At 40.6% G+C, this 22,902-nt stretch overlaps 1 protein-coding gene across 1 annotated transcript; it reads right to left on the bottom strand.

Moving 5' to 3' along the window:
- Positions 1-938: 938 nt before the first annotated feature.
- Positions 939-9,158, bottom strand: LOC131235353 (protein DETOXIFICATION 16-like). The gene is made up of 8 exons (XM_058232513.1): positions 8,861-9,158; positions 7,289-7,833; positions 6,036-6,122; positions 5,487-5,543; positions 5,141-5,379; positions 3,579-3,697; positions 3,389-3,475; positions 939-1,488 (listed from the first exon to the last, which is right to left on the bottom strand). The coding sequence occupies exons 1-8, from the start codon at positions 9,149-9,151 to the stop codon at positions 1,429-1,431; spliced, it is 1,485 nt and encodes a 494-aa protein (XP_058088496.1). The 5' UTR covers positions 9,152-9,158; the 3' UTR covers positions 939-1,428.
- Positions 9,159-22,902: the final 13,744 nt, after the last annotated feature.

The following is a 22,902-nucleotide window of genomic DNA, read 5'->3' as shown; positions in this document are numbered from 1 at the left end:
GAATTAACATTATTATTATGTAATGAATATATGTCTGAAAATACCATGGTATTTTTATTATCCAATCCCATGTTTGGGATGAAATTCTTCATTTGGAAAAAAAACATCATATTAATGGCTTGTTTGGTTGATTGTAATTATTGGAGTCAATAGTACATAAATAATAATTATTTACAGGGTATATTTTAGGCAAGTATGGCATCTCATTGAGATTCTTAGATTGTGTGCGACCGCACAGTGCTATGTGACATGAGCTCAAAAACAAGGCAAATTCAAAGCTCAAGTGGCCTACAATGGGAATAATGAACTCCATTGTTGAAAGCACTGTTTTTTGTGATCTAGTCTACTTGATCTCTAGATCTGCCTCATTTTTGTGCTTATGCTATGAAATGATTTGAAAAACAGGAATGAATGGCATTGGATATAGCACATACATTATGGAGGGGGCATAAGAGCTTTGCTTTGCATAGAGGTTGAAAGTTACATTCTTTACGAGATGGAATTCCCTCTCTTCCAAACAGATGGCAAAATCCATCACCATTTACCTTAAACCACATAGGCTCTTAGGGAAACCTGCTTCTGGCGGACCATGGAATTGTAATCAACAGATCATATTTCACAATTGATGTTGGTCATCACCTGTATGCATATGTAACTCGGTTTTCACTTTCAAAGGCCACATATGGATGGATGGCGTGGACAAAAAACATGCATCAATGTGGGGTACATAGATATGGTGTATTTTGAAATCCACTGAAAATTCCGCCATATTTCCTGTTGGGACTGGATGATATAATACTCGGATTAATCCAATACTTTCCATCTTTTTAAAATCTCGGATGAAATTTACATTGGACCAAATGCAATTCCATACCACCTAATTCCACGTTCCAAACAAGCTCTAAGGACTTCACTTCCAACAAGCACACCAAAGCAAATAAGATAATTGGTTATAACTACTTAATTGGCAAATGAAAATTATTAGCTAGAACTGCTGAGGTGCTCGTCGTGGGCTGAACCATGCAAATGCTCTTATTTGTCCCAAACCCAACTCAAAACCTAGATCTAAAGACCCAATAGGTACTTGACGGCTCCAAACCTGATTGGATCTGGGTCTCTTCAAGAACTAGACCTGGACCCAGCAAGACCCAAACCCAGTTTTCTCAGGCACAAGTACTATATGACCAACCCATTGACAGCCCTGTAGATGGATCATTTGGCCCTGCACATAAAATTTTCATGGTACAAGGTATAGAGTCCTACTGGATCATATATGATTTTTCTTGTAGCATTATGTGCCGTGTGTTGTATTTCACTTAAGCATATATACTTTCAAATTACAGTTTGAGATTTACTAAATATAGTGATTTACTCTTCATGATTAGGCTCCGATTTGTCATAGAAGTTCGTATTAGAACATGCTACATTTCATGATGCCATTTGAATGGGGATGTTAGAGCTGTCGACTCTATCTCTAGCCTTCATTGCCTGAAAAAGAGAGAAGGAAGACGCACGGCGTTAGCAATGCACATTGCAACTCCACAAAGATTATGACCTCATTTGGTTGCACCAAGTATCATGAAATTATGCTGTTAGTATAGAAAATGTTCACATTTCACAAAAATTTTGCCACATTCATGTTTGGTTACTTGTAAGTAGTTTCAATTTTGTTTTAATGCAGATCAACGAGATTCTTGAGGAGAACATGCATTCAAATGTGGGGTCCACCTGATGGATGTTCCAGATTGATGATTAGACCCACTTCCTACAAACAATATGAAGTGGCCATTTTCCTAAAAATTAATCAGATGGTTAGGATGCTCCGATGAAAGTGATATACATCATTAAACACTCTGTCATTATCAAACATTTAAAGTACTCCCGATTAGTGAAAAAGACTAGGGTACGTTTGGATACGCTATTGAAATAAAATGGCCATAATGCAGTTACCTTGGCATTTGTATTGAGAGATTCGACTATGAATCGCAATGGTGTTGCTCTCGAGTTGGACTTGATAGGAATGTAATTGCTTTTCATTTTAGGGTTACTTGCTCATTATGATTACTAGGGAGGGTAATTACAATGTGGTTTTCCTCTCCACTGAACCAATTATTGCAATTCAATTCAATAGTGCATCCAAACAACCCGAGTCACTTCTACCAACCAAGGTGAGAATATTTTCCTTGACCCAGGATTGTGATTTCAACTGGTCTTAAAATTTTCTTTTTTCAACTTGGAACTGAACTTGGAATGTTCTTGATTTATCAACCATGATTCAACAAAAAATTCAAAAAATCTACTCAGAGCCATTACTTCATTTGGAGCAAAGAGCCAATCTAAAATGAAATATAGTTTAAGACCTTGAAAATTCTATTAGACTAGTTTTCTAGCCAGGTCGGGTTGACTCGAAGACTCGGATGAGTCTTTTCTTGACTTGACTTGATATTTAATAATTAAATTAATATTATTTATAAATATTTTAAATAATGATATATAGAAAAAATATACTAGTAATGGAAAAATATGTAAGGATTTGGTGCCTGGCTTGTTGGTTAGAGATCTTGCACGCTCTGCAAGAAGTCTTAGTTGCAAAATCCTCATTTCATGTCGTGTTGCGTTGAGTCAAGTCAAATGAGTCCTGAGCTGACTCGATGAGACATGCTGAGTCGAAGCCGAGTCATGTTCACAAGCAGTTTCAGGATGACTCAACCCGAAAATTGAGTTGACTTGGCCGGGTTTTGAGTTGAGTTACTGAATTTTAGAACTATAAAATCCCCTTCTTTCTTTTCTATGAAAAAACTTGCTCAAGAGAGTGACTCACTTTGAGTCATTGAGCTGACTCAATATGTCATGCCAAGTCGAAACTGAGTCATGCTCATTAGTGAGTTTCAGGTTGACTCGGCTGAGTTTCGAGTTGAGTCACTGAATTTTAAAACTTTGAAAAGGAGTGCTAGCTACTTGTGGAAGAACAACGGCGTGATAACATAGGTGTTTGGATCCATATGGCCGACTTGCTCGTTTTGGTGTTTGTGTTGGCATTCTAATGCAGGGGCATTTTCACATTGGGCTCGAGTGGGGTTGCCTGTGGGATGCAGGGGCACACTAGGGGAGGCGGGCCCCACCTATGTGAGGTGAGTGGCTCATGTGAGGCAGTACCCATGTGATGTGGGGCCCACGAGGGGGGTTTGGCCAAGGACCTAACCCATGGGATGTGGGGCCGAGACTCTTCACCGACCACACTCGGGGTGGGGTAATTATAATCTCTCTATAATTACCAAGAATGGCTCATTTTTCGTGTGCATGCGTGGAAGCGGAAATGCATTAACAAAAAAAAACTAGTACAAAGATAATCCTTTTTTTTTTTTTTCCCTTCATGGAAATGACTTACTTGCTGGTTCCAATCAGTGGATAGAGTTATGGTTAGAAGCAACAGCACTAGTACAAAAAGCCCACATATGATTCCCATCCAAAGCCCCTGTTTATAGCAGTATTGACGACCGTAAGATCCGGTTTAAGCATCGTTTCTCACATCAATAATGTAGTACGAGAACATAAGTGAAAGAAGGTTGAAAACTCACCATTCCTCCAACATGGAAGACAAAGGCAAAGAGAACAGCACAAGGAATTCCCACACCATAGTAAGCTCCAAGGTTGACAAAGGCAAACTTCTTCTGCCAGCCACATCCTCTACCAGCACCTGAGATTCAAATCCACCCACAGATTATTACTATCCATGAATATTTTGAATTGGGTAACTTTGGAAAAGATCAAAATGCAAGTGATTCGAAGCGAATTAGAAAAAAATGAAAACTGTTTGCAAAGATAGAAAATACAGTAGATGACTAATTTGCAAACTTTACTGGCCTGTTTGGAAGTTCCAGGAATTTTGCTCCACCCAAATCATAAGTGGGATTAAAATTGTTCCCACTTTCACTTTGAAGTGGAGGAAGAGGATAAATGGAATCCAGTATGATTTAAAACAGGTGGCAGACAAATTTATGGATGGTCAGGATCGAAAGAAATCAGGCCTGAACATGCACTACAGCTTTAGACGGCCAAAACCTTGCGACTGGTTATCCATTTAGCACATATAATATGTCGTTAGAAAGCTATCAATGACCTCTATCTCCTGGCCAATCACCCAAAGTTCATTGGCCTCAAACAACTTTGCAAAATTCAATAATTTTAGGGGTCGATTTTGGGTTTTAAGTCAAACTTACTATTTTTACTAAGTTCCATTTTTGCTATTTTTAGGGTTTTAACAGTCCGGTTGTGGTCCAAAGTCTTATATATATATATATATATATATATATATATATATATATATATATATATATATATATATATATATATATATATATATATATAGATATATATATATATATATATATATATTCATTGAGAGTTAGTTATGATTTAAGGTAGGATTAGGAGTATTTTTACAATTTCAGTAATTTTTACTATTTTAGGAGAGGTTCCTAGTTTGAGTCCAATTAGGAGTCTTAAGGCCTCTTTTGCTTACATAAGGCCATCAGATACCTTGTAAGAAAATCATTCACCTTTACATTCAATAATATCAATTTTATTTCTTGTTTTAGAGATGTTCTTTCTTGTAGAGTCAAGGATTATCAGCTAGGAGATGACAGAGATCTTCATTTTATCCACACACCCGCTAAACCTCTACACCACCAAACGCAAGGCAGTCTGGTTTTGATGAAACCAGCCATGACTTCGGCAGCCTTCCAAACAAGCCCTTAGTCTGTGAAAGGTCTAGTTTGAGTAACCTTGTAATGAAATAAGAAACCATTTGTTTTAAATATGGTAAGGTGTGTTTGCTTCCCCTCATAAACACTTTCAATGCATTTTTTCTCCCTCAGAAGTGTAACTACAATTATTATTGAAATTAAGATTGTGGCCCACTCAGGCTATCAACGGCCCTGAAATTTCAATCGAAGCCTTTCTTGTGATGGCGGGTCTGGTGGACGGTTTGCTTGTCAGTATGGGGAACATATTCACACGTGCAGGTGATAAAATTGGGGCAAATGGAACAACAGCCTGCAGAGTTGATGAGAGATAAAAATGGGTGGCATCCAAACATGCACTTAATGTTTATTGTACCGATCGAGAGAGTAACTAAGACCTGAAAGAACACATTGGACTCCATCCATGAAATTAGAGATTGCGAGCATTGGCATCATCCTGGCCACATATTTCACCACTTCTTCTTCATTGCTATATAAGTAGCCCCAAACGTCTCGTACCAAAATGGTGATTAAGCCCACTATCACACCTTCTGTAATGGTTATTATAGATGCGACGCATACGGCTAACCGTGCTGCCTGTGGATGTCCAGCACCCAATTCATTTGAAACTCTTGTACTGCAAAAAGGAAAACTAAAATTACATGTGAAGATCTAAATGACATGTTACAAGATCTAAACAATGCAGATCATGATGGAATAGTGATTGAACTGAGCTCGACTGACCTTATAGAGCCACTCAGACCAAAGGGGATCATGTACACCACCCACATTGTGTTAATGCTGTGGAAATATACGATTGTTATCGATGGATTGAATACTAAAATCACAAAAAATAAAATAAAATAAAATAGAAGGCAGGGTAATTTCATAGGTGAATGAAAATTTGAAATTGAAGCATGGTAATTTGAAACTTGAAGAAAATGTGTAAGATGGAGGTGTCGTATGTCTAGAGAAATGGTCCCAGGTTGGATAACCTAAGCTGTTGGTATGCAGGCCCCAATCGTGGATGGGCAAACCTTAACATCTACCTTCTTTCAGATGACCCTAACCATCTGATGAAATGGCTGATTACTCCCAATCGTCCACATTTAACAAGGGCCAAATCAAATGGTAAGGATCATCCAAATGTTGGAGATGATCACCGAAATGTGGATCCCATGTGTATAGTCCTCAACTGGGCACTGTGTACTTTCCTCTGTAATATATATAGTACTCAAAACAAATCAAGGGAGTACAAGAAATTTCCTAAGGTACTGAAAAGCTTGGAGTCACCTGATCGATAGCACCGACATTTCTAGCTTTGGATTAGGAAGAAGACCAGAGAGAAGAACAACCATCTCAAATGACCAATATTCCAAGCTGCATCAATCAAACCATCAAACAATGTTGTGTCTTACAGAATCATACCATTCAAAGAAATTACAAAAGATCTTGCCACTCAGAGAGTTTGAAAGATGTTATGATTTTGGCTATGTTTGGATGCAAAAGTGACTTGAATTATGAACAATGATGGTTCCTACCATTCACAATGAGGAAATAGCCCTCAAATTCTTTTGAGTCACAATAGTAATTAACCAAACTCCTCAATATGAATACCAAGGAAAAAATGATTATTTTGGTTATTCCCACTTTATTAGACTAACAACTTCAATTCGATTGAATTGTATCCATCTCGGATCAGTGGCCAGGAGGCTCTCTTGATCCTAGCCGTTTGTGGTGGAGAGCCTAGCTAATACCCACATCGGCTTGTTAATCATGCCTCTAATTAGTTTAATTTTGTATTAATTATTATTAACATGATTTATGTTTCAAATCCATTTTTTTGAACCATTACAATTTGAGATTAAGAATATTAACATTTCCCAAATGAGAGGCTCGTTTCACCTTAGGAGAGTTCATGATCCAACCATTATATTTGAGGATCGAAGTTTATAAAAGTGTACTAACACTATTGCAAGTGTGCAAGAGAAAACACAACAAAATCCAACTTATGGTCAGGAAGAGCACTCTTGCATTGCAATCATCATCTCATGACATTCTCCTCTTCATCTGGGCAACACTCGATAGTCCTGATCTTTTGATTTTTCACTGGTATCAGTGACGCACGATAGGCTTCTCCATTCATAATGAAACCCAACTTGGATTTATATAGTTTAAGAAACCCCTTCCAATTTGGCCACAAGCCTTTAAAATGTCAACCTTTGTGGATGACAGAAATTCCACCATTGATGAATCTTATCAGTGCCCACTTTCCATCATCGCCATATCTTGATTGGGTGGCATTAAGATTCATGTACATCAATTCATCACCATAGGCACATGCCTTTCGATGATTTTCCATTTATAATCTATATAACACGTGAATATAACACGATTATGAGGCAAACCAACTTCCTAGAATGAGAAGTCAATTTCATTAGAATCATTAAATGGATTTCAGAAGCAGGGAAAACCTTTCTAGTCATGAAACAGGATCCACATTTTCTATAGGGAAATTACTTAAAACAAGCAAATGCAAGCCTTACCAGAGCATCGCAGCTGAAGGAATGCCGAGTCGTAAGAAATCAAGGACGCCATGAAATGCCTCCATCGATAAACCAGTCCATGTCTTCTTGCAAGTAGGAGAGAACTTCACATAAACCACCAACAGCAATGCATTGATCCAATACGAGATGCAATTCGCCAATGCTGCGCCTTTGCTGCCTAGGCCAGATTTGAACACCAGAATCCAACACACAAGGATGTGGGCCAGCGCCGTAAGTCCCGAGCTGACCATCATAGGAAAGACAATGTTTTGGGTCTGTAGGAATTTTACTAGGCATTGAAGTGGGCCATAGCCAAAGAGGCTTGGGATCATCCAACGGGCGTATAGTTCAGCTTCCATTGAAATTTGTGGGTCTTGTCCAAATGCCATGAGAATGCGGCCTGAGTAGGCCCAGATGAAAGCGAGCGGGACACTTGTGAGTAGGAGAACAAACATTGCTCTCTGCATATGTATACCGAGCATATGATACTGTTGGGCCCCGTAGGCCTGCCCACATAAGGTATCCAATGCACTTCCCATTCCCAACTAGTTAGCAGAAATTCGAAAAAGGCTTAGAATTTTTGCGGGTTTAAGCTTAAGAGCTTGAAATGATAATATCAATAGAATTGAATTGCTCATTTTGGTATCGAATGAATTTGAATTGCGCCAAACACTCCAAATATGATCAGATGAAGATTGGCATTTGTTTATGCAGTGATAGATATTGATTGAGAAAACAATAGCAAACTTACACAAATGAAAGCAATTAACTAGATGGATGGATGACTCATTTTGGGAACACTCTCAGGCCGTGTTTGGATGCACAAATGGATTGAGTTGCGAGCATTCAACACAATGATCTTTTCTGGTTTTTGTAATCAGAACTAGCACTCAAGTTACATTTACATTTCTTTCGAATGCAACAAGTAACATAATCACAATTTGGAGCACAATGCAAATGAAATCACAAACTTCATTAGGGCAGTAAATCCAATCCAATTCAATAGTGTATCCAAACGTGCCTTTAGTGGTTGCAACTTGCACTCTAATAGGAAATACCATAACCATTACAGTTGAGGCCACCAAAACATCGTTTACTTGTTGTCTGTTGACTTATTTAGCAAATCTAGTTGTGCACACGTGGCAGATGTGTAGGAGTTCCATACAGATCATCAGGTAGGCCCTACATTGGGTGGGCCATTACCCCAAAATCACACAATTGTGAAACATTAGCCTACCACAGTACTTCTACTGCCAAAAAGAAAGTAGCCCATGCATTGATATTTAACACCATGAAAACTACCAAAATCTAGTCAAGTCGAGTCGACTCAGGCAAATTGATTCGAGTCGACTCGAACGAAGCCAGATTGAATCCTTTTATAACATCAATTATCACACGTCCTCTAATCCAATGGCTAGGATTGTGGGGTCAAAATGATTTTTGATGTTTGGCCCATCTAAGGTAGATTCTACCTGATGATCGGTTCGGATCTCATATGCGCTCGCCACATATTCAAAAATCAAATAAAAATTAATGTGTCAGCCATGTATATAAGAAGAATAACTAACATACCAACAAGCTGAAACCAGTGACAGTTGCAAAGGAAGTAGCTAAGGAAGCACTAGAGAGGGCCAATTCTCCAAGATGGCCCACCATCATGACTGAGATCACTTGCAAACAATACTGCAAAAGGCTAACTGCTACAAGTGGGCCAGCTAACCATAGCTGTCTTGTTATCTCTTCAAATATCTCTTTTTTACCGCCATCTTTTTCTAAGCTTTCTCTACCGTTGGATTCAAATATCTCATCAGATGTTGGAATTAGAGGAGATTGGAGAGATGGGCTTCTTTCTTCTCCTTCCATTATTGGAAGGTCGTTGAAACAAGCTGCTATAAGTTGAGATATGGGAAGATCTTATACAACTCGTTGTATTGTAGGCTAACCGTACAGCTTAGTTGCATTGGTAAAGTAGGATAGTTTAATAATTCATCTGAACCGTCCATTCTTCTGAAGACAATATTAGCAGGCCATATTAATAAAATCACACTGATTGCAAGATCCTGACCTATTGAGTGTTGGTTGTTTCTGTTATAACCGTCTGTTTTACGAGCACGGATCAGATGGTCAGCATCATCAGATCAAAGTGTTACTGCATAACCATATGGAATCTAATGTGGGGTCCACTGTGAATATGTTTTGGATTTTTGATTGGACCTATTTCTATGCTTGATTTGATTGTCCATTTTCACCTGATATGTATCTACGGTTACGATTATCAGACTGGTACGATTCTTGCATCTTCGTTTGCCAAGGGCCAAGAGTCAGTTGGAATGAATGGACGGTTCAGATCGATGATTGGACTATCTCACACATCCAACGCAGCTAGTTGTATGGTAAGCCTGCAATAGGGTTGGTTGTACTAGTCGTTAGATAATGCAGAAAATTTGATTGAATGCCAACATGGTATACTGCGGTTTTTAGTTTATACAAGTGGGCCCACCATTGAGTAATCTAGACCATTGATCTGAATAAAAGCACTGTGGATTGATCTTGTCCAAAAAATCTCCCAGATTTAATCTTATCTTTGTGACATCTTCTTCTGTTGAATGTGGACCCTCAATGTATTTCTCTTCCTACAGTCTATTTGCAAGCCATGGATTGAGGCCTGGTATTATCTTATCAAGGAGATTTGGGACAACGTCTATTCACCGTGGGATCCAGTAGATCAATGGTCTGGATGGTTGAACCATGCACCCAAGCTGTAAAAACTGAAAACCCGACTACCGAGCATATATCCTCGGGTTGTTTGAAGCCCGGCGTTCTCGCTGGTGTGAGATTGACAGGGGATATCAAGCACACGCGCTGCAAAAAGTTAAACGTACGAGAGATCCGAACCATCCATCGGGTAGGGCCGAGGGCAAACTGGGAGAAGGTCTCAGACATTAAAAAGAAATATCACCAATCAGGTAAACCGCATGTGTGTAATTTAAATCAACCGTCCATTTGGAAACCACTCTGGATTGGACGGGATAGTCCTTTCGTTTTGATCTTCAGGCTTCAGCTATCTATGGGGATGACCCACTAGATGTACAGCCAGGATCCACTGCATTTTTGTCCACGTGTCAGTTATTGTGCCACTAACGTGAATTTTTGATCCATCGGTCCACGTCAAAACTCCTCTTCAAATGGCAATGGATAGTGGCATTGCGTCTGGAAAGGCCTGGTATAGGAGTGGCAATGGATTGGGTTTGGGTCGGATCCGGGTCAGTTGAGCGTGGGACAAGAATTTCGGCCCCACCCGACCGGCGACCCGTTACCCTATGGTCCAATCTGACCCACTTAAAATTCATCAAGTCCAATCTCAACCCGACCTGACCAACCCGTTTTTTCTAATTGGGTCGGACTCAACCGACCTGATTTACTTAAAATTCAACAAGCTCAAGCCTAATCGGACCCACCCATTTAATTCTAATTCGGTTGTGCTCGAGGAACCTAACGCACTTAAATTCATTAAGCGCAAGCTACCCAACCTGACCAACCCATTTAATTTTAATTGGGTCGGACTCAACCGACCTAATCCACTTAAAATTCAACAAAAATTGGACCCAGTCCATTTAATTCTAATTGTATTGGTTTGACAAACCTGACCCACTTAAATTTATCAAGCATAACGTCTACCTGACCCGACTAACCTATTTAACTTTAATTGGGCCGGACTCAACCGACTTGATCCACTTAAAATTCAACAAGTTCAAGCCCAATCAGACCTAGCCCATTTAATTCTAATTAGATCGGGCTCGACAAACCTGACCCACTTAAAATTCATCAAGCCCAAGTTTGACCCAACCTGACAAACCCATTTAATTCTAATTAGGTCAAACTCGACCGACCTTATCCACTTAAAATTTAACAAGTTCAAGCCAAATCGGAATCAGCTCATTTAATTCTATTTGGATCGGGCTTGAGGAACCTGACCCACTTAAAATCCATCATGCCCAAGCTCGACCCGACCTAACCAACCCATTTAATTCTAATTTGGCCGGACTCAACAAGCTGATGCACTTAAAATCCAACAAGTTCAAGCACAACTGGACCAATCCCATTTAATTCTAATTGGATCGAGCTCGATGAACTTGACCCACTTAAAATTCATCAAGCCCAACCTTGACCCAACCTGACTAAGCCATTTAATTCTAATTGGGTCGGACTCAACCGACCTGATCCGCTAAAAATTCAATAAGTTCAAGCCCAATCGAACCGAACACATTTAATTCTAATTGCATCGGGCTTGACGAACCCGACACACTTAAAAGTCATAAAGCCCACGCTCAACCTGACATGACCAACCCATTTTAATCCACTTAAAATTCAACAAGTTCAAGCTCAATTGGACCCAATCCATTATATTCTAATTGGATTGGTTCGACAAACCTGACCCACTTAAAATTCATCAAGCTTAGGCTTGACCCAACCTGACCAACCTATTTAATTCTAATCGGGCTGGACTCAACCGACCCAATCCACTTAAAATTCAACAAGTTTAACCCCAATCGGTCCAATCCCATTTAATTCTAATTGGATCGGTTTGACAAACCTCACCCACTTAAAATTCATCAAGCCCAAGCTCGACCCGACCTAACCAACCCATTTAATTCTAATAGGGCTGGATTCAACTGACCTGATCCACTTAAAATTCAACAAGTTCAAGCCCAATTGGACCCAACCTGTTTAATTCTAATTGGATCGGGCTCGACAAACCTAACCCACTTAAAATTCATCAAGCCCAAGCTCGACCCGACTTGACCAACCCATTTAAATCTAATTAGGTTGGACTCAACCGACCTGATCCACTTAAAATTTAACAAGTTCAAGCCAAATTGGACTCAGCCCATTTAATTCTAATTGGACTGGGCTTGGCGAAGCTGACCCACTTAAAATTCATCAAGCCCAAGCTTGACCCAACCTGACTAGCCCATATTTAATTCTAATTGGGCCGGACTCAACCGACCTGATCCACTTAAAATTCAACAAGTTTAAGCTCAATCAGACCCATCCCATTTAATTCTAATTGGATCGGGCTCGACGAACCTGACCCACTCAAAATTCATCAAACCCAAGCTCGACCTGACCTGACCAGCCCATTTAATTCTAATTAGGTTGGACTCAACCGACCTGATCCACTTAAAATTCAACAAGTTCAAACCCAATCGAACCCAACCGATTTAATTCTAATTGGTTCGGGCTTGACGAACTTGACTCACTTAAAAGTCGTAAAGCCCAAGCTCGACCCATTTAACTTTAATTGGGCTAGACACAACTGACCTGATCCATTCAAATTCAACAAGTTCAAGCTCAATCAGACCCAACCCATTTAATTCTAATTGGATCAGGCTCGACGAACCTGACCCACTTAGAATTCATCAAGCCTAAGCTCAACCCGACCTGACCAACCCATTTAATTTTGATTGGGTTGGACTCAACCGACCTGATCTACTTAAAATATAACTAGTTCAAGCCCAATCGAACTCGGCCCATTTAATTCTAATTGGATCGGGCTCGACGAACTTGACCCACTTAAAATTCATCAAGCCCAAGCTTGACCTTACTTGACCAACCCATTTAATTCTAATTGGGCCGAACTTAACCAACTTGATCCACTTAAAATTCAACAAGCTCAAGCCCAATCAGATCTAACCCATTTAATTCTAACTGAATCGGGCTTGACAAGCCTGACCCACTTAAAAGTTATCAAGCCCAAGCTCGACCTAACCTGACTAACCCATTTAATTCTAATTGGGTCGGACTCAACTGACCTGACCCACTTAAAATTCATAACGCTCAAGCCCAATCAGACCCAACCCAGTTAATTCTAACTGGATTGGGTTTGATGAACCTGACCAACTTAAAATTCATCAAGCCCAACTAGACCCGATGAGGTCTATTTGGGTTGGGCTTGACCAACATGACCTGACCTAGCATGACTACATGATGTAGAGTGGGTCACGAACAATTTCATGTCCAAGATGGACCAGAGAAGGCCCGATAGGAGGTAAAAGTCATCAAGACTATCAGAACCTTAAAACAGGCATATCTCGCAAACCGAAATTAGTTACTTGGCATACCATATATGATTTTGGGGTAGGACGAGATACTTTAGCCAATCAACCCGGCTATGCCGGCCACGCAGAATTTGCGAGATTCCATCAAATTGATGGTTGAATTCCATGTTTATTTTCGTTTTTACTATTTTTAGTAAGTTTTAATTCGATTGTAACTCTTCATCCATTAGGCTTTAGGAGTTGTCTCTAACATGAAAAAGTGCTTAGAAAAATTAGAAGAATAACGTGGTTAAGACACATAGGACCATTACTATAAATAGTAAATTTACTATTTAGTAAGTTACGAATTTTAAGGAGTTTGAGTTGGAGTATGATGCTGAAACTTCTTCCAAAGTTTGGTATCACTATATAAAGGGTCACAAATTCGTTTTTATTATCAATCAATCAAATTACGAATTTTATAGAATTTATTTTCTATTTTTTTTGCTTTTCCCTCATGGATTCGAGAAGTTTCTGTGAGGAGTCTAGAGAAGCTCCGTGGATTCGGAGTAGTTATCCTTGAGGAAGACGGTGATCGACCTCATCACCTTCATCCCTATATCAATTGGTATCAAAGCAAGGACTTCCCTCGGACTGATGTCAAACAATGAAGGTATGGACTAAAATCCTATGGACGATGAACTAGGGATTCGTTATCTTTCGGAAAGAATGGAAGCTTTCCATTGGGAGATTCAGTTGACTATGTAAGGGCTGCATGCAACCATCGACCGTATTGCGGATGCACTAATTCTGCCTTGAGCCCAAGGAGGCGCTCAACTTTCAGTGGTCGCTGTATGAAATAACCTCGATTTTTGCAAAGTACCCATCGATAATGGTGAATTATAGGCCATCACTGTGAACATGAGGAAGCCATTGTACGTGCCAAAGGTAGAAATAAATTTAAAACGACACAAACTTTTTTCGAACAATGTGTATTCCATACCAAAAAGTCTACAATGTGATCATCAATGTTAAGAGCGACGAGAATTTCATGTCGAAAATAATGGTGCAAAAGCTACATCTGAAAACAGAAAGGCACCTATCTCCGTACACGATTGGTTGGATCAAGGAGGTCAACAAAACATAGGTAACCGAACAATGTTGTATATCATTTTCTATTAGTAAATATTATAAGGATGAGGTAATGTGTGACGTGGTCGACATGGAAACTTGTCACATATTACTTAGTCAACCCTGACAAAATAATATTGATGATACACATAAAGATCGGGATAACACATTTATATTTATTAAAGATAGTAAAAAGATTGTCCTCGCCCTTATGGGAAGGGAGAACCAACCCAAGACTTTTAAAGTGGAGGAACAATCTTTCATAACTGGACATGCTTTTGTTAAACAATCTTAGGAAATAAGAGATATATATGCATTAGTTGAAAAGAAAGAATATATAAAGCCTGTAAACATCCTAAGGGATTTGAAATCAGTGTTGCAGGAGTTCAAAGCGACTGTGCTTAATAAATTGCCTCTCATATGAGATATACAAAACCAAATTGATCTTGTCTCAGAGGCAAGTCTGCCTAATTGCCCACATTATCGGAAAGAATGTGAGGTCTTGAAGGTAGAAGTGAAGGAACTGATCAATACTAGTAAAGTAAAGCAAAGCATAAGTACATGTATTGTGTCAGCTAAAGAGCTTAATGCCAAGTATAGAAAATGGCTAATAAACATTGGCATTAGAAGTTATGTCAGAATCATAAACCAAGTCCCTTGAGTAACTTGAGAATGAGTTTTTTCTAAGTGGAGGGGTCTAATGTATGACGTGGCATTGATACATTCCTAGCATAGTTGGATTAAAAAGAATGTAAACCGTAAATTGACCATATCTTTTGATCCGGATATCGTTACAGCAAACCAAATCGAATATCAAGAACCGAAGCTGCACGAGAACTCGAGGACGATTTCTTTTGAAGTGGAGGGGACTGACGTGGAGCAGGTCGCGGACAATTTCAAGTCCATGATGGACCAGAGAAGGCCCCGATAGGAGCAAAAGTCATTAAGACCGTCAGAACCTTAAAATAGACATATCTCGCAAACCAGAATGAGTTACTTGACGTACCATATATGATTTTGGGGTAGGACGAGCTACTTTAGCCAACCAACCTAGTAGCCAGGTTGCCCACGCCGAATTTGTTCCATATTTATTTCCCTTTTCACTATTTTTAGTAAGTTTTAGTTTAATTATAACTCTTCATTCATTGGGTTTTAGGAGTTTTGTCCAACATGAAAAGTGCTTAGAAAAATTAGCAGAATAACGTAGTTAAGACACATAGGACCCTTACTATAAATAGTAAATTTATTATTTAGTAAGTTACGAATTTTAGGGAGTTTGAGTTGGAGTATGATATAGAAACATCTTCCAAGGTTTGGTAACACTATTTAAAGGGTTGTAAATTCATTTTTTTTTCAATCAATCAAATTACAAATTTTATATAATTTATTTTCTATTTTCCTTGCTTTTTCCTCGTGAATTCGAGAAGTCTCTTTGAGGAGTCCAGAGAAGCCCCATGGATCCGGAGTAGTTATCCTTGAGGAAGACGGTGAATGACTACACATGGGTATAAGAATGGGATATTGAGCTAAAGGTGTGCCTAGCCCAGCCCAATTGCAAAATTTGAAAATTTTAATCCAGTCTCATATGTTCCTGGAGATCCAATGATCAAGATTAAATGATCTCACTATCTTGATTTTGATAACCTGGGCCACTCATCAAGTGGCCCACAAATATATGCGTGTGAAATGATACTACGAGGTCGAACTCATGGGAACTTCCCATGAGGTCAATCTCTGTGGGCTCCACCATGACGTGTGATGGACAGTCATGCTAGTCATGCCATTCATTTGGTAAGTCCCCTCTAAGTTACGGGATGTGCAAAAAATCAACCATATCCAGAACTCAGGTGGGCCACACCATTTGAAATCATGACTAAAACATCTAAAAGCACTTGGTGGGGCCCACCTAAGTTTTTAAATGCCCAGAAATTTGGTGCGACCCCTCATCAGTAGAACACACATAATGAATGAACAGAATGTCTAAACCACATCTCACTGGCCCTATAAACAATCAGTAAGGTTTCAATGAGAGGGCATCTGCTCTCAACTCTTCTCTATGGTGTGTCCCACCTAAGTCATGTATTGGCCTGTGCATCATATTGATGGGATAGATGTCTGTCACACAACATGATGGGGCCCACAGAGCTCAACCTCATGGGAAGCTTCCCATGAGGTCGACCTCATAGTGCCTTTTCCCAATATGTGTAGACAAACACACATACAGCTCTCTCTCTATCTCAATCTCCATTTCCATATAGAGAGAGAGCTTTGCAAACCGTATACATGTCTACCGCACACACGACTGGTATAAAGCTTGTATACACCCTACACATGTGCCAGCATACCATCATAGATATCAAATTCATCTGTAAGAATTATCCCGCAGTACAAGAAAAGGGGGCTTTAGCCTCGGTTCAAAACTGTGGATAGAAAGGTTAAAAACAGAGGCTAAAGCCTTTAGCCTTAGTTTTCCCTCAGTTATCCAAACCTGAGGTTGAAACCAGCTAAACTGCATCTGAATTGCATCCAAACAACATGCAGGCGAAATGTTATTTAGCTAAACTGCATCTGAATTGCAATTTAAGGTGCGTCCCGCACCCTAAGAACTACTCTCTTAGGTATTCTATTTATGACAACATTTTACACAAGCAGAGTGATCAGAGATGTATATGTAGGAAGAAACCAGCTTCATGAAATGATGACAAGGAATAGGAAAGCAAGGCAGTGTGTAGGCGCTCACAAGAAGCAAAAGGGACAACGGATCACATTTTACAAAATATGGCCGTTGCAATAAGTTCTTTGTTTCCTCTTCAAGCATTGCCAACTTGCAGGATGGAAGTTTGCAAGTGCACCTTCTTGAGAGCTGTAAATTTGGCCACCAAATCATCGTAGTCAGGGACCTTTGGATGGACATGGCCACTTAATCGATTGTGCTGCTGAGATTGAAAGGAAGCAGAACGTAGAGTTTGGTCTGTGGCTGTGATCTTGGGCCGTTCTGGTGGCATTGTCATGGCCCTTAGATAAGCTGGTCGCGATTGGTACTGGAATCTCCCTTGAGTAGGAGATTCAAGAAGAAGCCCTTCTGCCATGATGGTCTGATGGTCCTTGAGCTTCCTTGATCTGCATTTTAGACCTATGTCTTTCAGAGGTTAATAATTTTCATATTATATGTATGTAATGAGTTATTCAACATTTAGATAAAATTTTTGCTAATATCATGAAAAAAATATCTCGCAATATACAATTATATTGTTTGTGGACAATACCATGGGATTTTCAAATCTCAGCAGTTGCAGTTGTTGCAAAGATGATCTTTCCTAACCGTTTATTCATCAAAAGGCGGGAGTAGATTATGCGAGACCTGGCCTCACGCAAGACGGTGCGTGGTCCTTACCATGGGGGCCCACCTTGATGTATGAATTCTGTATCTACATTGTCCATCCATCTTTTCCAGATCATTTAAGGCATTACCCCAAAAATGAAGCTGATCCAATTATCAGGTGGACCATAGCATAGAAAACAGTGGTGATTGAACATCCTACCATTAAAAACTTCTATGGAAACATTAAGGTGTGCCCTAATAAGTTTTTAATGGTAGGATATTCAATCACCACTGTTGATAAGGTCACATAAACCTGGATGAAGGGCCAAAATAAATATCAGCTTGATCCAAAACTGTGGCCTGTTTGTGGTCAATCTCCACTGTTTTCTATGGTATGGTCCACCTGATAATTGGATCTGCTTCAATTTGGGATAATGCCCTAATATGATGTGGAAAAACAGAGGAATATATACATCAAGGTGGGCCCCATGGTAAGGGCCTGTGCCTATTGTTGAAATGGACGACCAGGCCCAAGAGGCCAACAAAGGATCAAAAAACAAGGACCACCGAGAAAGCTGCATACTTACTGACTACTACTCACTCGATCCCGTATAAACCTCTTCATGTTCCCATAATTACTGCCGTTGACAAATAGACCATACATTTGGATTTACCTATAAATCATTATGTATACATCAACATATAATCCTATGACAAATAAAATCTAACTAAGCATTAATGCAATAAACAAAACAATAATAAATGAGTTGCTAGCGAACAACATACTCTCAAGTGTCCGTTTGGATGCAGTATCAAGTTGAATGGCAGCTTTTGTTACTATCGTGTCTCAGATTTGAAGCAAAACAGAGAAACTCCCTCGAACTTGTTGCCTTTATTGATAAGAATCACACCTTTAGACCAAAAAAAAAAACTCTAAAAACTATGAACAGAAGTAACTTATAAGCAAAACAAATTCGAATAATAGCAATAACAATTACTGCAAAAAAGAATTATTTGATCAAATAATTCCTTAAAATCTACAAATACAAAAGAACTTGTTGACTTGTATCGCATTATCAAGGAAAGATGGAAATATGGGCCACATCCCAAGGATCAAACAGGTTGGACAGTCCAAGCCACTTGATTTGAAAGAAAAGAAAACTACCCATCTTTGGCCTTGTCCAATTAATCTATAAGGACCTTGTGATCAGACTGACTTGTGGGTTGTGGACCATAGATAAGAATTCCAAAAAACAAAACAAAGAAAGAAAATTGAAAGATCGAGACAAATACCTTTGACAATTTCAAGAATTAGTAGAAGTACAAAAAAGGCATAAATGCCAGCAAATTCCATAGATAAGAGATGAATCCTCTAGGAACTTCCATTCTTAGATCTTCAATGCAATTCACTGGAAAAATTACGAAAAAGAAAAAAAAATTCTCAAAAATCATTTTCATGAATAACCAAGATTCTATTTACAAGAAGGTCCAACCCAAGACTACAGGCCTCCCATCACAACTTCCATTTGTCAGAAATGATGGGGTTTTCCTCAGTTCAGAGGAGAGATGGAGCAGCGGGTTGTAAATTCAGAGTAATTCACCATGCTGCTCGACCAGTCGAGTGGTCTACTCGACCGGTCGTGGGTGGCGCTCGACCGGTCGAGTGGAACTCAAATCAAAGTCCAGCAACCATCCAATGTTTTTTCTCCGAGGTGCTCGATCAGTCGAGGGAGGTGTAAGACTCATGTCCTAGTCCGTACCATTCCGTTAGCTTCCGCGGTCCTTCCGGTCAAATTTCGGCAACCTTCGCACCGTATCCGACGATTGCGCGCGATCCTAAACCAGGTCCCGCATACTGAAGTCGGTTCGAACCGACCGCGCCGTCGCCGCGGTTCTAATGCCGTGACTTGCGCACCGAACCAATACCCAGGCCAGGAGATGTGGGTCTACGTTCATTCTAAAGAAACACTGCGCGTTGTAAATATTGAGGGAATTTTTACGATATGTCCCATCAATCAATCAATCAATCAATGTCAAGTACAACCATACCTCAAGTACAACAACTCATCCCTACTTTTTTCAAAAGTTCACTCTCTCTCCACCTCACCATTCCTCTTTTTCCAAATTTCAACAAACAACCATACATCTTTTACAAAATTTTCAACCCAACCCATACCCTTCCTTACATCACTCATCCTTATTATCCCATCACTTCTCTCTCTCCCTCATTTCTCAAAAATCTCTCCAAGTAACTAAGAACCCCAAAACATCCAAGCCTCTCTCTCTCTTCCCAAAGCCAAGTGTGGCCCACCCTCTCATCCCTCATCCACACCTTCAAAATTCCATCAACCACCATTAAAAGTAAAGACAAAGAGCATAGAAGGCTAAGGGAGCAAGGAGGAGGCCTAGAGGTGGGTGATCCACAGTTAATTTTAAAATTTAGGGCCACTTGTTGTGGGACCCACTTGATATATGTGTTGTATCAATGGAAGGCCCATAGTGGCGGGGTCCCTCCTCTCTATCTCACCGTATCTTCTCTCTCTCTCTTTCTTTGTAAAATAGTGATGATGAATTGGTGTGTGGCCCATCTGTTGTGTGTGTCCCACCATGAAGTTTAAATTTTATCCATGCCATTCATCTTCATGTGGGACCCACTTAACGGGTGTGTTGGATCTACCCCATCCAGCCCATTAGCGGGCCCGGATGGAGGGGAAAACATAAATATCAAATGGTCCAAACCGGTGGGCCACGTACATGTGGGACCCACCATGACGTTGTGTTTATCTCAGCCGTCCAGCGTCTTTGAACGCTGGACGTGAGGCAGGGGTAGCCAACGTGGAGTGTGTATAGTGACGCGGGTGTGTACTAACAAAAGAAAAAGGGAAAAGTTACTTTTAGGGCTGGCCATTCATGAAGGCCCCACCTTGATGTATATACACAATCCAAGCCGTTCATCCTTCTCCTCAGATCATTTTAGGCGTTGAGCCAAATTTTGGGACCAATCCGATTCTTGGGCGGGCCATACCATAAGAAACAGCGGTAATACCGTTAAAAAAACACTTTGAATCTTCTATTCGCCGAGAACATATTACATATTGGTCTCATTTAGCCGATCAGAGGCCGTAGAATCCAATGGACGGATTGGATTTTTCAGATGTGGGCCATACCTCTGAAAAACTACCGATTTAAAAAAAAAAAGAGAACCAGCATGCAGCAGCGCTGCTGCTGCTGTTAGAGCGCCGCAGGCACTGCCTGCGCCCGACGACGGACGGACCGGCCGGGCCTCACGGCTCCAGCTGTGGGCCCCACGTGATGCGTTTCAAACATCAACACCGTGCGTTTTGTGGGCCATCCTCCTGGCTACGGCCCACCCAAAAATCAGCCGTATATGGAACGCAGGTGGGCCATACCATCTAAAATCATGTGAGGACATGCCTAAATATAAAAAAAATTACTTGGTGGGGCTTACCTGAAATTTGGATGCGGCTGAAACTTGACCTGAACTCTCAGCCAAGTGGGACACAGATAATGAGTGGGTTGGATTTGTGAATCACATTACAGTGGGCCCTAGTCCACGTGACCTCATGAATAGATTGGACGGCAATAAACATTACCGTGGGCCCATGGCTCACGTGACCCGTGAACAGCTTGGATGACAAACAAACATCACTGTGGGCCTTACCCTCTTGTGGTCCACGTGACCTTATGAATAGATTGGATGATAAATAAATATTACAGTGGGCCTTACCCTGACCCACGTGACCTTATGAACGGTTGGTTGGAAAATAAACATTACTGTGGGCCCCAAGTCTGAGTGACCTTATCAATGGGTTGGATGGGAAATAAACATTATGATAGGCCCCACATGGGACCCAATTATGTATGTATTGTAATCCACACCCTCCATTAGTGTGGGCTCCATCATGATGCATGTGTTTCATCCAACTGTCCAACCATTTTAGAGATAATTTAAGGCCCGTTGTTGTGGCCCACCTGGATGTATTGGTGGTCCTTGTTGAGGCCCACCTTGATCTGTATAAGGCCAATATTATGGGGTCCATTGTGAAGTATGTAAGGCCCATGTGACGAGGCCCATCTTGATGCATTTGTGGCCCGTCGTTGAGGCTCACCTTGATATATATATGTACGAGACCCATATATGAGGCCCATCTGATGTATTGGAGGCCCATGGGTCAAGGCCCAATAGGACGTATATAAGGCCCATTGTAGTGTGATTCTACCATGGTATATGTGTTGCATTTATAGTGGGCTATACCTTGGGAGCAATGATGGTTTGATGTCCACATTGTAAGGATGATGTTGGTTAAATGTCCCCATTGTCTCTCTCTCCCTAGGGCCCATTAATAGGCCCATACCTGTAATGTGTAAGCCTTCTAGGCCCATTTTCGTTTTGATCAGAACTCACCACCACATAACATGCTTAGTATAGATTCATGATTCATGATCATACGCATCATATGTATGCCTGATGAGAGGATTGACTGATCATTGCACATGCCTTCGGGTAGATAGTTTATGGACTCCCTGATAGGCGAAGTTGTCTTACATGAGCGCGCGGTATGCGCAGGATTGTTGCATGACTGATGGTATGATTCATGCACTTGCATTTGTGTGATTGTGCTCATTATATGTCCTAGTGACATGAGGGTCATAGCCTCCACAGACACATCGTGGATGGCAGGATTGGATACCGAAAATATTTGGTTCTAGCATACGGGCGCCATAGATGTCCCTGGGTGAAAATCTCTAAACCCGATGGTACCAGAGGATGACTCCAATGTCGAGACCGAGTGGATATACGAGCGCACGAGAGCCGAATACCAGGATGGCCGCGTCTCCCACTGTGTCGTGGTCGGTTGGAAAGGGGTGTGGCCTTACTCGCCAGAGGGTAAGGGGCAACACTAGGCTGAGTTTGACCAGCTCGCGAATGGGTCTGCTATCGACGTGCCGAATAGGTATGGACAGACTATTGGTCAGGCGGATAGTGAGGTTTCTTACGCTCACTTGGACTGTGCGGCTAGGAGAGCGACAGTGCCATTTGGAGTGTATTGAACCCCGGTGATTATCCAGAATGAAAACTGTACTGATATATAATGAGGATT

The sequence above is a fragment of the Magnolia sinica genome, chromosome 19 (assembly GCF_029962835.1).
Source record: "Magnolia sinica isolate HGM2019 chromosome 19, MsV1, whole genome shotgun sequence".
Lineage (NCBI taxonomy): Eukaryota > Viridiplantae > Streptophyta > Magnoliopsida > Magnoliales > Magnoliaceae > Magnolia > Magnolia sinica.
Note: the sequence above shows the minus strand (reverse complement) of the source record. Positions and strands in the feature narration are given on the sequence as shown.

What these genes read in the sequence shown, in the direction of transcription:
- LOC131235353 (XM_058232513.1), bottom strand. Translation starts at nt 9,151, where the DNA reads ATGGAAGGAGAAGAAAGAAGCCCATCTCTCCAATCTCCTCTAATTCCA. An exon ending in ATGTCGGTGCTATCGATCAG is followed by an intron (nt 5,544 to 6,035) that starts GTGACTCCAAGC and finishes ATATTTCCACAG; the next exon opens with CATTAACACAATGTGGGTGG. An exon ending in GGTCTGAGTGGCTCTATAAG is followed by an intron (nt 5,380 to 5,486) that starts GTCAGTCGAGCT and finishes TCCTTTTTGCAG; the next exon opens with TACAAGAGTTTCAAATGAAT.